General features: G+C 49.6%; 1 protein-coding gene across 3 annotated transcripts in view; it reads right to left on the bottom strand.

Annotated features, from left to right (window-relative positions):
* ATP6V0A2 (ATPase H+ transporting V0 subunit a2) overlaps positions 1 to 13044 on the bottom strand; it is a 36502-nt gene that overhangs the window by 9292 nt on the left and 14166 nt on the right. Inside the window, exons 1-10 of one of the 3 annotated variants that reach the window (XM_082698388.1) lie at positions 12372 to 12449; positions 12079 to 12273; positions 10737 to 10819; positions 9208 to 9301; positions 8284 to 8496; positions 4284 to 4434; positions 3946 to 4082; positions 3568 to 3755; positions 3371 to 3461; positions 1038 to 1156 (exon numbers count right to left, since the gene is read on the bottom strand). In XM_082698388.1, the coding sequence (XP_082554514.1) occupies positions 1038 to 1156; positions 3371 to 3461; positions 3568 to 3755; positions 3946 to 4082; positions 4284 to 4434; positions 8284 to 8496; positions 9208 to 9301; positions 10737 to 10819; positions 12079 to 12273; positions 12372 to 12434 (1334 nt within the window). In that variant the 5' untranslated portion in view covers positions 12435 to 12449. Of the gene's footprint in view, positions 1 to 1037; positions 1157 to 3370; positions 3462 to 3567; positions 3756 to 3945; positions 4083 to 4283; positions 4435 to 8283; positions 8497 to 9207; positions 9302 to 10736; positions 10820 to 12078; positions 12274 to 12371; positions 12450 to 13044 lie in introns of those variants that run through there. The other 2 variants (XM_082698389.1, XM_082698387.1) reach the window with 2 other exon arrangements.

Raw genomic sequence — 13044 nt, 5'->3', positions numbered from 1 at the left:
ACCAAACCCTGAGCCAGTCTGGACTGAGACAGAATAAAGAGTAAAGTACTCTTCCATTCCCTGGGACAAGGTCTAGCTCAGTGGAACAGCCTTTGTCTTCTGACACCTCGTACAGGATTCAGGTATGTCCATGAAGAAAACGAGTTTAAGCACAGTGAAAATGCTGGTGTTTCATCGTGAGACCCAGTTAGAGTCAGAAAATACAGGGGCGCCTGAGTGGCTCAGTGGGTTAAGCCTCTGCCTTCAGCTCAGGGTCCTGGGATCGAGCCCCGCGTCGGGCTCTCTGCTTAGCTTCCCCCTCTCTCTGCCTGCCTCTCTGCCTACTTGTGATCTCTCTCTCTCTGTGTCAAATAAATAAAATCTAAAATAAAAATTAAATTAAAGGGCCCCTGGGTGGCTCAGAGGGTTAAAGCCTCTGCCTTCGGCTCAGGTCATGATCCCAGGGAACTGGGATCGAGCTGTGCATTAGGGTCTCTCCTTGGCGGGGAGCCTGTTTCTTCCTCTCTCTCTCTGCCTGCCTCTCTGCCTACTTGTGAGCTCTCTCTGTTGAAAAAATGAATAAAAATTTTTTTAAATTTTTAATTTAATTTAAAAAAAAAAGAAAATACAACCTCTTCCTCTTTACACACTAATGCTGGTAAACAGTTTTCTAATTTATAAAATGAAAAAAGAACATAACAAAAATCAGTTCCAGAAATACATCGGAATGTACATGTTGCATGCCTCCCTCCCTCAAGTGTCGGACTCCATGGGGGCAAAGCCTGTATTCTGTCTTTAGCACCACTCGATGCACATAGTGTAGACCAGTGCCCTATGCAGTATTGTGCACCCGTGTGCTATACACTCAATAAATAGCTGCTAAATAAACTAATCACTGACCAAACACCTGTATTGTCACCACTGAATCAAAGAAACAACACACCACCACACCAGCTGCCTTTAAGACCCATATAGTCTACCCTCAAGAAGCAAAGTTTAAGAAATACCAAGCTTGGCTTATAAATACTGCTTTAAAAAAAAAAAAAATCTGTACTTACAAGTGGTTAAATATTCCCAGAGTGACTCCAAAAGTCATGTGAATAATTCCTAAAATCACAGACATTTTCATTTTGAAAGAGTTTAGAAAAGTGAGACGGTTTGTGGCCAAGTTCCAAATCTGAAGACAAAACAAAACAAGACAAGACATCTTTAACCTCCTTCACCTGCTTGGGGGCACCCAGGTGACACTGGGCACATTTTCCTCCCTTAAATCAAAAGGCAGCTAGAGATTCAAAAAGAAGGCAACATTCAGACTTTGTTCTTGACGCCTCTGAGCTGAGAACCGCTGATTTTCTTAAACCAGGGCCACAGACTATTACAAACAATTCTATCTTTAAGGTAAAGTTCAAAGGACGCCAAATGAAACAGTACTGTGTTTAGGGATCCAAGACTCGGCAGCGACACTAAAAGGAAGTGCAAGAGAAAGAGTAACACAGAGTTGGGGGGGGGGGTCCCTCTGGGGACAGCTGGGGACAGCGGGGCCCGTTCCAGGTCCCTGGGTGCCTTACCCTGGGCAGGGGCCATACAAATATGCATGTTGTAACTTTACATACATGTTTTATACATTCCGTGTATGTGCATTTTATAATAAAGTCTAACAGAAAACAAGGAAGCGGGGAGAGGGGGAGAGAGAGAGGAAGGAAGCAGAAGCGCAGAGCAGCCAAACCACGCTGCTGAGAAGGCCCAGCAGCTGCTGATAAGGCCCAGGGACTCCGGCAGGACTCCCCGGGGCTTCCTGTCCCAGCCCCGCCAGAGCTCACTGTGACTGCTTCTCTGGCTCTCTGACAAAATCATTCTGAGTCCCTCACTTGGGGGGATTAGGAAAAGGAAAACAGGGCCTCTTAGGACAGAAAGACTCGTTCTTTTTAAGTGCAAGTAAGACTTTAGAAAGAAGACTTTCGGCTGACTTCAGCTTGACTGTTTGGACCGGTGGGTTAGAGCGGGCTGCCAGCGGCCACTGTGAGACCCAGAGGGCAGGAGGGGGCAGGACAGCAGGAAAACTAGCAACAGTGCGGGACACGGCAACGGCACTTAGTCTGGCGACTAAGCTAAACGCAACTGGGCACAGAACGATCTTTCAGGCAAAGAAGTGGGGAGAGAAAGGTGTATCTGTTTCCTGCGAGGAAACACTAGCGACTCACCCCACTGGTTCACGTGCTGGAGGTGGGGTCTGAGGGGATAAGGACGGGGCGGGGAGACCTTTCAGGAGACCTGCACCTTGTACATACACCAGGTACACACATGGCTCTATTTTTGAACTACATCAGAGTAATGTTGATTTTTAAAATTAAACTAAAGCAAAAGGAAGCAGTACCATGCCTCAGTCTCCTCCTCCCCCTCAAAACACCCACCTGAACTTCCTTCCTCCAGGCCTTTATTCAGAAACCTTTCTTTCCTTCAAGTTAGGCCACATGTTATTGGGAATTTGCCTCCCAAACCAAAGGGAATGATTATAAAAGTTTTTGCATGCTTCCAATTATATGAAGACAGAAAGCAAAAACGCTGAATTATACAAATTATGTGTAAAGGTGAGAATGAACAGAATAATTTGGAGGCTTGGACAGCTCGGAAGAAGGTAGGCTGGACCTGTGTCATTCTGTTTTCTCATTCCTGTACGCAGTTACAGCATGTGCCCCCAGACCAATTCTGAGCTGGTCTCTAAGCTCCCCTTTGCAGGGTGAGATTCCTCCAGAAGATGCCGGACAGTCCCGAGAAACAGTGCCTCAGCCTGGAGGAGGCCTGGAATGAAGGCAGGGGTGGGGGTAGGGATGGGGAACTGGCTCACTGAGTGCTCTTGGGGGTTGGGGAATGACCTTGTGGGGGACAGCAGGCCTTCCTGGCCCCCTGCAGCTACGTCTTCCTTTTCCAACACTTCCCATTTCAAAAACTACTTCCACAAGCACCCTGAGAACTCTGAGCTCCCTTTCAGGCTCTAAAACTCCATACTATTTCTTTCTAGATGAAAGGGTAAAAAATAATAATAATAATCCTCATATACAAAGAAGAAACGTAGGGAGCAGCCTGCCCCGAATGGCTCCCGAAGGGCCGGCTCTCCCTAGAGTAAAAACAGGTCAGGAACCATGCCGGAGTGCAGCTGCCCCTCTGCACTGACCTGCTTTCCCAAAGGGACAGCTCAGCTTTGTCTCTAAACCAAGTTCATTAGGGACGCACATGGGCCACCGCCGCCCACGCAGACACCCCCCAGGGCATCTTCCCCACCGTGTGCAACGGCGTGAGCCACGCCCAAGGACCTGAGGGAGCCCCGGGACAATGACCACCAAGCGGCACCCCAGGGGAAGCCGCGATCATGACGAGGAAAAAGCACACTCACGGGATCGATGCCAAGAGGGTAAGGGCCTTGGAACACTCCAGGAACACTCGGGTCCAACTGCAAAACCCTGCTGCGCCTGACGACGGAGTCACTGTAACAGAGAGCGGAGTGAGCGGCCGCACGGCCCGGGGCGTGGAGGAGCCTCGGTCAACGCTCTTCCCCGAACCCCGCGCGGGGTGCCCGGGCCGCGCGCTTACTTCCAGAGCACCGTCGTCCGGCGCTCCGCCGGGCCGTGGCTGGAGCTGTACATGGCGGACACGTTCCAGCCGGAGCCGAACAGGTTGACCGACTTGGAGAAGCAGTCGTTGTAGATGAGGCCCGTGTACACCGAGAACAGCCCCATCAGCAGCAGGATGTAGCGGCCGTTGAAAAACATGCGCATGATCTGCGGCCGAAGCGGGCCGTGAGCAGGGCACGCCCCAGCGCTGCCCACAGGCCCACGCCCCTGCCAGCCCAGTCAGGGAGGCTTGCTGCCAGACGCCCACGTTTGAGAAACGTCCCCTGTTCAGTCAAAAGGAGGGAGCGACTACTACCCGCCCGCCCCGGCGTACCAAGCGGGGTGTCTATGCTCTCACCTCCTGTGACTGCTTCAGTCTGGGATGGTTTTCATTCAACACCAGCAAGAGAGCAAATAAGAACATCACAAAGCCGTGTCCGAAGTCTCCGAACATCACGGCGAACAGAAAGGGGAACGTGATGATGGTGAAGACAGCTGCAGGGAGAGCAAAGCGAGAGACCTGGTTCGCCAGAGGCAGGAAATTCTAGTTCATGCCAACACTCGACTTTCTCCAGAACTCCCGCAAGAGAACGGACAGGCGGACACGACGGGGGCCGCAAGCCTTTCGCAAGCGTCGGCCGCATCCTTGCAGGCAGAGGCGGCAGCGATCAGACAAAAACTCCTCAGGCTTCCGACCTGGGTTCACCTCTCTGTAGCTCCCAACTCCGTAGGCGTCCACGATGTTCTGAAACCCCTCGGTGAACTTGTTGGTGCGGATGAGAGTTGGGGGTGTTTCTTTTGTTGGGATCGTGTTCATGAACGAGGGGATCGTAGCACCGCTCTCTCTCTTTCACATAAAAAGAAAGAAAAAAAATTACCATCCAAGAGTTCATTCAACAACCAATGGCTCCCTGCCAGCCCGGACAGGCAAGGCTCTGCGTGGCGCATGGGGACGTGCAAACCACCACTGGGGGGCCGGGCAGGGTGAGTCCAGGGCAGCTGAGTGGCCACAGGAGTCAGGAAGTCTTGGGGGATAGGACTTGGGGGTTCGGTCTTACAGAAGGAAGCGTGTAGCCAGGCTGCAAGGGCAGGAAGCAAACAGCAGGACCGGGAATGACAGCGAGATGTACTTAAGGCAGTCTCAGAATCACTAACGTAAAACTGAAACTTAATCTTTTTATCTCTTCAAAATGTTCAAGAGGAATCTGGAGACAACTACACAATATTACTAATAAAACCAAAAAATAGATGAGAATGAATCAAAATGTCAACATTAGTACAGCAAAGTCATGTACGTAGCTTTCTCCTTCAGCGTTCACAATTCTTCAGAAATGTGTTTATTCATAGTGGGAGGGAAAACCTTTTTATTTTTATTTTATTTTTTTTAAAGATTTTATTTATTTATTTGACAGACAGAGATCACAAGTAGGCAGAGAGGCAGGCAGAGGGACAGGGGGAAGCAGGCTCCCACCAGGCAGAGAGCCTGATGCGGGGCTCGATCCCAGGACCCTGAGATCATGACCTGAGCTGAAGGGAGAGGTTTAACCCACTGAGCTACCCAGGCGCCCTGGGAAAACCTTTTTAAATAAAGTAAAACAGGTTATTAGAAGAGGAGTCGATTTTCCAGTCAAATTCTATTTAAGATACTTGCCAGTAAGGGGATTCTGGGAAAAGCCCCAATGGCACAGAGTTCTGAACCGCCCCGAATCCCTTCAAGAGCAGACAAGGCAACCAGAGAGCAAAACCAAAATCCCAGAGACAACACTTCTCACAAAAGCATGTCCCCACAAGCCACCACATGCAAATGGGGACAAACCGCTCAACGCAATGACACCTGCACAGAAAGAGTCTCCAGACCAGAGGAAGCGAGAGAAGAAATGTGGCGTTGGAGAGACCCAAGGAAGAAACATCCCAAGAGAGTCAAAGGCATTCCCTGGAAAGCACAGAAGGCCAACCCAAGAAAAGCAGCTGGAACTGGGAAGGGTTCTGTCTACTTCCAGAGTATATGAGTACAAGGGGTCCACGGGAAGTGAGGTCTGCGGGGACACAGCGGTCCAGCTCCCCCATACTCACAGAACACCGGCCGCGACATCCTCCCGCCACAGGGGCGCCCCACTGATGAGAGACCCAGGAATGAAACTGAAACTGAGCAGGACAGGAACAAAAGAGATAAGGAAAGAGAAGGTCCAGGTAAAAGAAGGAGAGAGGAAGCCTCAGGTCCAAGGGCTTACAGATTTTTGATCCCTGCTCAGAAGTAGTAAAGAAAATTCTGTGAAGTTAGGAAAGTGATCCTGAATCTGCCCTCTTTTAAAAGTCCCTTAAGTACCTTGAACGTGTTCCGTAAAACCAAGATAAAAACAGATGATGTATTTATATTTATGTAATGTATGGTTCCCTTTTGTATCTTAAAAATATTTTCATATGTATAATATATATTATGTCTAATACAGAATTTCCTCGAATATTTAAACATGCTTTCAGAAAACTCATTACATTTTAGAGTGATCAAAAGAAGGATGGAGGTCAAAACTTACATAAAGTTATAGTAAAAAAAAGACTATAGTAAAAAAAAAAGTTATAGTAAAAAAAAGACTGAGCAGGAAGACATGTCCACAAATCAGACAAAAATTTACCTTACTCATTTCAAAATGAGCAAAAAAAATTAGGAAAATAATGCATGATATGAAAAAGCACCAGGAAGCAGAATTAGGTATTAGAAATACCTATTAGATAGGTATTTATTTATTAGATAAATACCATTATAAATGAGGTTAACAGAACTCAGAAAGCAATCAGAAATAAAAGAAAAAATATTCAGCAACAAGACAACAGTAGATGCAACTCCCAAGGTGAAGAAACCTTCCTGGTTAACAAAGCCATAAAAGAAATAGGCAAAAGAATGATAATTTTTAAAAAATCAAAAAAGAAGTAAAGAAAGATAAAAAGGACTCAAGAGGGGGGAAAAAAAGACTCAAAAAAAAGTGACAAACATTGAAGAAAAACAAAGAAGGTTCAACTGAAACCTGACAGTGGGTCCTAAAGGAAGAAACCAGAGCAAGAGAACAGAACGAACACCAAAAAGCATAATTTGGGAGAACTCTTCTGAAACTTGCTTTAAACTATGTATTAAAAGAATCACTAGGGTGCCTGGGTGGCTCAGTGGGTTAAGCCTCTGCCTTCGGCTCAGGTCATGATCTCAGGGTCCTGGGATCGAGCCCCGCATCAGGCTCTCTGCTCAGCGGGGAGCCTGCTTCCCCCTCTCTGTCTCTGCCTGCCTCTCTGCCTACTTGTGATCTGTCTGTCAAATAAATAAATAAAAATATTTTATAAAAATAAAAGAATCACTGACCTCTAAACTAACAATACGTTATATGTTAACTCAATCTAAATTAAAATTTTTTAATTAAAAAATGAAACTATAGGGGCGCCTGGGTGGCTCAGTTGGTTGGACGGCTGCCTTTGGCTCAGGTCATGATCCTGGAGTCCTGGGATCGAGTCCCGCATCGGGCTCCCAGCTCCATGGGGAGTCTGTTTCTCCCTCTGACCTTCTCCTCGCTCATGTTCTCTCTCACTGTCTCTCTCTCAAATAAATAAATAAAATCTTTTTTAAATAAATAAATAAAATAAAAAATGAAACTATAAGGGCATCTGGGTGGTTCAGTCATTAAGCATCTGCCTTTGGCGCAGGTCATGATCCTGGGGTTCTGGGATCGAGCCCCGCACCAGGCTCTCTGCTCTGCGGGAAACCTGCTTCTCCCTATCCCACTGCCCCTGCTTGGGTTCCTTCTCTTGTTGTCTCTCTGTCAAATAAATAAAAATCTTAAGAAAAATAGGAATATTCAAGTGGCTCCTGAACGGAAAAGATTTTCAACTTCACTCAGAGTAAGAGCAGGGCAGTGGCTGGTATTATCAAACCGACGTGGCCAGGCAGTATCTGGGACTTTCTCCTGCAGATGGGTCAGGTGTCAGTCACTGCAATGGCATTCACGACACCACAGACCACCTGAACAAGCAGGGGACCTGTGCAACTGGCTATAGTACATCCGCACAGTGGAATATTACATAGTTATAAAAAGTAGCAAAGTCTGATTAAGTGGAAAGAACAGTACGAATGAATAGTACACACCCCTTTGTGAAGAAAACTATCATTGGGGCGCTTGGGTGGCTCAGTGGGTTAAGCCTCTGCTTTTGGCTCAGGTCATGATCTCAGGGTCCTGGGATCGAGCCCCACATCGGGCTCTTTGCTCAGCAGGGAGCCTGCTCTGCCCCCCACCGCCCTGCCTGTCTCTTTGCCTACCTGTGATCTCTCTCTCTCTCTCTGTCAAATAAATAAATAAAATCTTTTTAAAAAAGAAAGAAAACCACCCATTCGTACCTGCTTCCCTACGACTACGAAACTCGAAGACGCAGCAAGGAGCAACAGTTATCTCTGAGGCAACAGGGGTGGGAGGAGGCCGCTCCGCTGTGTCCTTTACTTTATAGACATCTTTCAACCACAAGACCCTATTCCGTACTCCCAGCACAGACGACACACGCACACGCACGGCACAGCTCTGGCTCTCCGAACACCAGCCCATTCAGCGGCCTCTCTCCGCTCAGGGCTGTCCCTGTGCGGGGCAGCCGGCTGCCCCACGCCCCCAGAGCAGTCCCGTCCCGGCGTCTGGTCCCGGCAGGGGCGGGCCCCGGGTCGCCTTACCGAGCCGTCCTCGAGCGCCCGGCGCAGGTCGTGCAGGTCGGCCTCGGGACACCAGACCTCGGCGATGAGGCACTTGTTGGTCACGTCGAAGCTGCACATGTTCAGCATGTGGTAAATGGCCTTCATCTTCTTCACCTGGATGACGTGGCTGTAGACGGATTCGGCGGCTTTACACAGCACTTGCCTTAAATAGTCCTCGGTTTTGTGAAGCACCTGGGCGGGAACAAACACGGGCTTCCAGCACTGGGGACACTTGTCGGTCTCCGTCCGTTGGGCACCTGCCTCTCCTGGGGGCAGGCAAGGGAGTGGCTCGTTCCTTCTCGCCCTGACCCCAGCACCACTGGGAAGCGGCAGAAACGACCCAGACGACCTGAGGCTCCCTCTAGGGAGTTGACCCTCCAGGACACCACCCCAAGGGTACAGGAAATGGTTAGATGTCACCATCTGGGTGGCAGCCACCGTGGCTGGGCTGGGCCCACGGAGCGCCCCACTCTTGCCCCACTCTTGCCACTCCCAGCCTCAGCTCAGCAACCTGTCACCCCTACAGTCACCACCTCCACCCTCCATGTGGCCTGAAACCCCTTTTGCTGTAGGGGGTCGGAGTCTACTTCTTGCCCCCAAGAGCTCTCACCGGTATTAGCAGAAACATCAGTGAACATGGTGAAAGCAAAATAACAGGTACCACTTTAAACACACTGATGACCAGAGAATCTTCTCCAAAGTCCCTTCAACACCACCTAGGTCTCTAACAGGCCGCTAAAAGAAAACTTGCATGCAGAGGAGGGAGGTAAGTGATGGCCCAATCTCCCTGAAACACTTCCATTCGTCCGCACCAAAATTTTCCGTATCAAAAAAGAAAGCAAACGGATTTATAAATGTCTTACACGCCTCAGAGAAGGAGGCGACCATTTCCCGTTCACTCACCGTGTAAAGATCCTGAATCCGGGTGTTCAGTCCTTCCTGGATCTCCTTCCGCTCCTCGGCGGTGTTCGGGTAGGGGTAAACGTGACAGTGGTAGCTAGGAGACAGAATTTAATAGTCGCGCGCCCGTCGGGACCAGGAGAGGCTACACCAAACACCAGAACTAAATTCAGTGTTGCACGCGGGCACATCTCCCTCCAAATGGGATAAAAGCAGCCCCTTGGGAGAAAAAGGTGCAGACCCGCACAGACCCACGGTGTGCAAACCCGCACAGACACTCAACAAATGTGCGCAGGAAGGAACAAACCGAGCACACGCTCGGTTCCATGTTCCATTCCTGCCCTGGATCACCCCCGGAGCTCGCTCCCAGTTCCTACTTTCTGAAATTCCCCCACCACCCTTGGGCTGCGAATCATTAAACAAGTTTGAAACACAAAAGCAAGAACACACAACAGTGATTACCTTAAAAGAAAGAGAAAATAAAGGGCGGTGGGAGGGGAAAAAGCTCTGGTTTCCTAGCAACTGCCTTTGACAGCGGTGCAGTAAAGCTCTCGCTCATCTCCCAGGGCCCATCTCCGGGGGGCCACACGGCACCCGGCACAGGGGGAGCAGAGGCCGTCCTCCCCATCCACCTTGACAGTTTTACGCCACACTTAACATTTTAAGTTCTGACTATTAAAACTACTTAACTCTAGCCTTATCCCAAGCAACAATATCTATGAAATCAGGGGTTTGCGTGCTGGTTACAATTTTTCTACTGTATGTTAAAATAAATTATATATTTGTAAGAATAACACCAGATTCGTCCATATAAAACCCGAAATGGCTTTCCAGGCCACCCGTGACTGAGAATCAGCCTCTGGGAAACACTTTGCAAAGGAAATACCCAAGCCCATCCTCACTCCCAAAGAAACAAGACCATCTAAAAACAAAGGGTGTTCTTTGACATTTTTGTTTGGCTCTTGCTTATTTTTCCACTGTTGACGAGAATATACGTCACAGTGAGATTCTCGCTGAGGCACTCCTCCCCTGTGTCGCCTGTGTCGCCTCAGTCCCAAAGCCCAATGAGGCCTGGCCGTGGGGGCTCGCCGAGCTCACCCAGCGAGTGGGTGGCGATGCCAGGCTCTGGATCCGGGCCTCCTCCCCCGCGGCGCACAGAGAAACCTGCCGAATGTTCGGCCGAAAATGAACCAGATGCTCCCTGATGACAGACAGGCCTCTGTGGAGCTCAGTGCAACACGGAGGCACAAAAATTCAGATTTGGCTCCTTCTCCAATTATTCTTAAGCCCTGATGCCCAGGGAAGAAATAAAATCTGAGAATGTTATTAAAAACAGTCTCTACTTCTAAAGCATCTTATGTACAACGCTGGCAAGAGAGAGGGCTAATTAAACGTTAAAAACAAAGACACAGAACTAAGCATAGCAATCTTTGCTCGCGCTGCATGTCTCCTCGAACACAGAGCTATTTAGGGAGAACCAGAAGCCACTGTACATGAGCACAGAGATGAAATGAAACGTTTCTTGTTCTTACCAATCACATATCTTCTTAACTTTGTGGCCAATCTGCTCTCCCCAAAAGGATATTAAAAACACATACCATTTTATAACTTCTCCCTAGAAGAAGAAATCAGGGTCATTGTTACTTCTGTATCCAGAACTCTGAGAACTCTGCCAGCTCAAATTCTGTCACAAGTTGGCCCCTTCACACCCTCCACAGGTGCAGATGCCCTCGGGCCCCCAGGCTCCGTAACCGCCCCTCACCCACCCCGGCCGCGTGTTCTTCCCCTAACATCAGCCCTGGCAACGGCATGGGGCCATTTACAGACACACAGAGCGGCCCAAAGTCCGAGTCCCGGGATGTGCCTAATCCAGCTGAGGTCACACAGGGCAGTTCTCTGCCTTCTGGTTCCATCTCATACGGTAAAGGAGCCTTGTCACAGTTTAGTTATGTTTTTCACACTTCTGGGCTCTTTGCTGGTGGTTTCACTATTTAAAATGGTCCTCGGGCGTAATGCTGAAGTGCTAGCTAGTGTTCCTGGGCCCAAGAAGGCAGAGATGCGCCTCACACACAAAATGCCATGTGTCAGATAAGCTTCGTGCAGGCGTGAGTCACAGCGCTCTTGGCAAGAGTTCCGTGTTAATGAATCCACAATACATATTAAATAGAAACACACATAAAACAAGGTTAGTATTGATCGGTGGACAAAAATGTAAGCAGAGGCTTGCAGAAACTATCCCTGTGTTTCCCTAGGACAGTGGTTCAGTATCATTAATTCACGTGTCCATGGAGACCCTACAGAACTACCATAAATACTGAGAAATACTCTCTATATAAAACTGAGTACGTTTTTAGCCTATTTGCCAGGCCCTGGTCTAGGTGCTAGGAATACGGAACTGAACAAAAGAGACAAAACTCCCTGACCTGGAAGGGGTGGGGATATATCCGATTTCCCAGTGAGAGACACAAAGAAAACACAGAGTCCACCACAGGGGGGAAGTGGTAACTGCTGCAAAGGAAACAGAGCTGGAGGAGGTGACGGGGGCATGGGGTTGGGGGCTGTGACTTTCAATAGGGTGACCAGAGAAGGTCTCTCTGAGAAGGGGACATCGGAGCTTAAAGGCTAAAGGAAGGGAGGAAGCCGTGTGGCCACTGCGGGCCACTGTGGCCACTGGCCACACACTCTGTGTGCCACAGAGAGCTCGTGAGGAAGCAGGGACAGGGACAGCAAGGAGGCCACACACTGATGGGGGGTGGACAGGGCAGATGTGTGACGAAGCCGCAAGAGGAGACGCTATAAGGCTCTGGGCGTTTTGCCAAGTGAGACAGGAAGCCCGTGGTGGGTTTGAAGAGGGGAAGTGAAGTGAAGGCTTACAGGGATGGTTCTCGACGCTGGGAGGAGAGAGCACGGTAGGGCAGCAGCCGGGGCAGGAACTGAGGACAGAGGCGGCGGCTGCAGAAGGGAAGAACTTGAGGTGTGGCCACTCGTGTCCTGGATCAGGGCAGGAGCGGGGGCGGGACCAGGAGACCAGAGTCTCTTCCTAGTTAGAACACATCTCCAGTCACCCTGCTACAGGATTAATACGAGGTCTGAGGGAAAAGAGAAGAATCAGGAGGAGCCCCAGGATGTGAAACCTGAGCAGTCAGAAGGACAGAGCTGCCACTTACCGAGCTGGACAAGCCTGGCAGCGCAGGTTTGCTAGGAAAGATCCAGAGTCTAGCTTTAGGCATTGGGTGGAAATGTCTTCCAAGGATTTAAAAGTAGACCTAGAGTAGCCAGTTACATGCAAAAGTCTGCTTTTGCGGGGAGCGATCCAAGCTAAGCAGTTGGGAGGCAGTATTTAAAGCTGGGAAATTATGTAGGATCCCTGAGGGCACACAGAGGAGAGAAGCAGCCCAAGAATCCAGCCCCAGACCACAAAAGATGGGGAACAGGTCGGGGAGCCTCAAGGAAGCACAGGCAGGGGGTCCCCACAGCAAGGACAAAGGTCAGCGTGGGCAGAGGAGATGGTCCAGGTGGCCGGGAGATTGGTTATGTTGAATAAGTGAGTGCACTGACCGCACAATTCATGAAACACACTGAGGACAACGGGAGCCAGATTTCTCACTGGCAGGAAAGAGACTAAAAACAGGGGGAAAGGTTCCATCTAGAAAGAACCGATCAGGATTTCGAGTTATAGTTTAAAAGCACATGGTTTCATAATCTCGAAGCACAGGGAGCCACCGAAGCACGTACGGGTGCGTGTGTGTGCGAGTGCACGCGCACGTGTACACATAGGCTCCGACTGCTCAGAGGGCCCAGGGGCAGCAGCACTCTGGGACGCGGATCTTCGAGAACACT

This window comes from Mustela nivalis (assembly GCF_964662115.1).
Source record: "Mustela nivalis genome assembly, chromosome: 14".
Taxonomy (NCBI): Eukaryota; Metazoa; Chordata; class Mammalia; order Carnivora; family Mustelidae; genus Mustela; species Mustela nivalis.
Note: the sequence above shows the minus strand (reverse complement) of the source record. Positions and strands in the feature narration are given on the sequence as shown.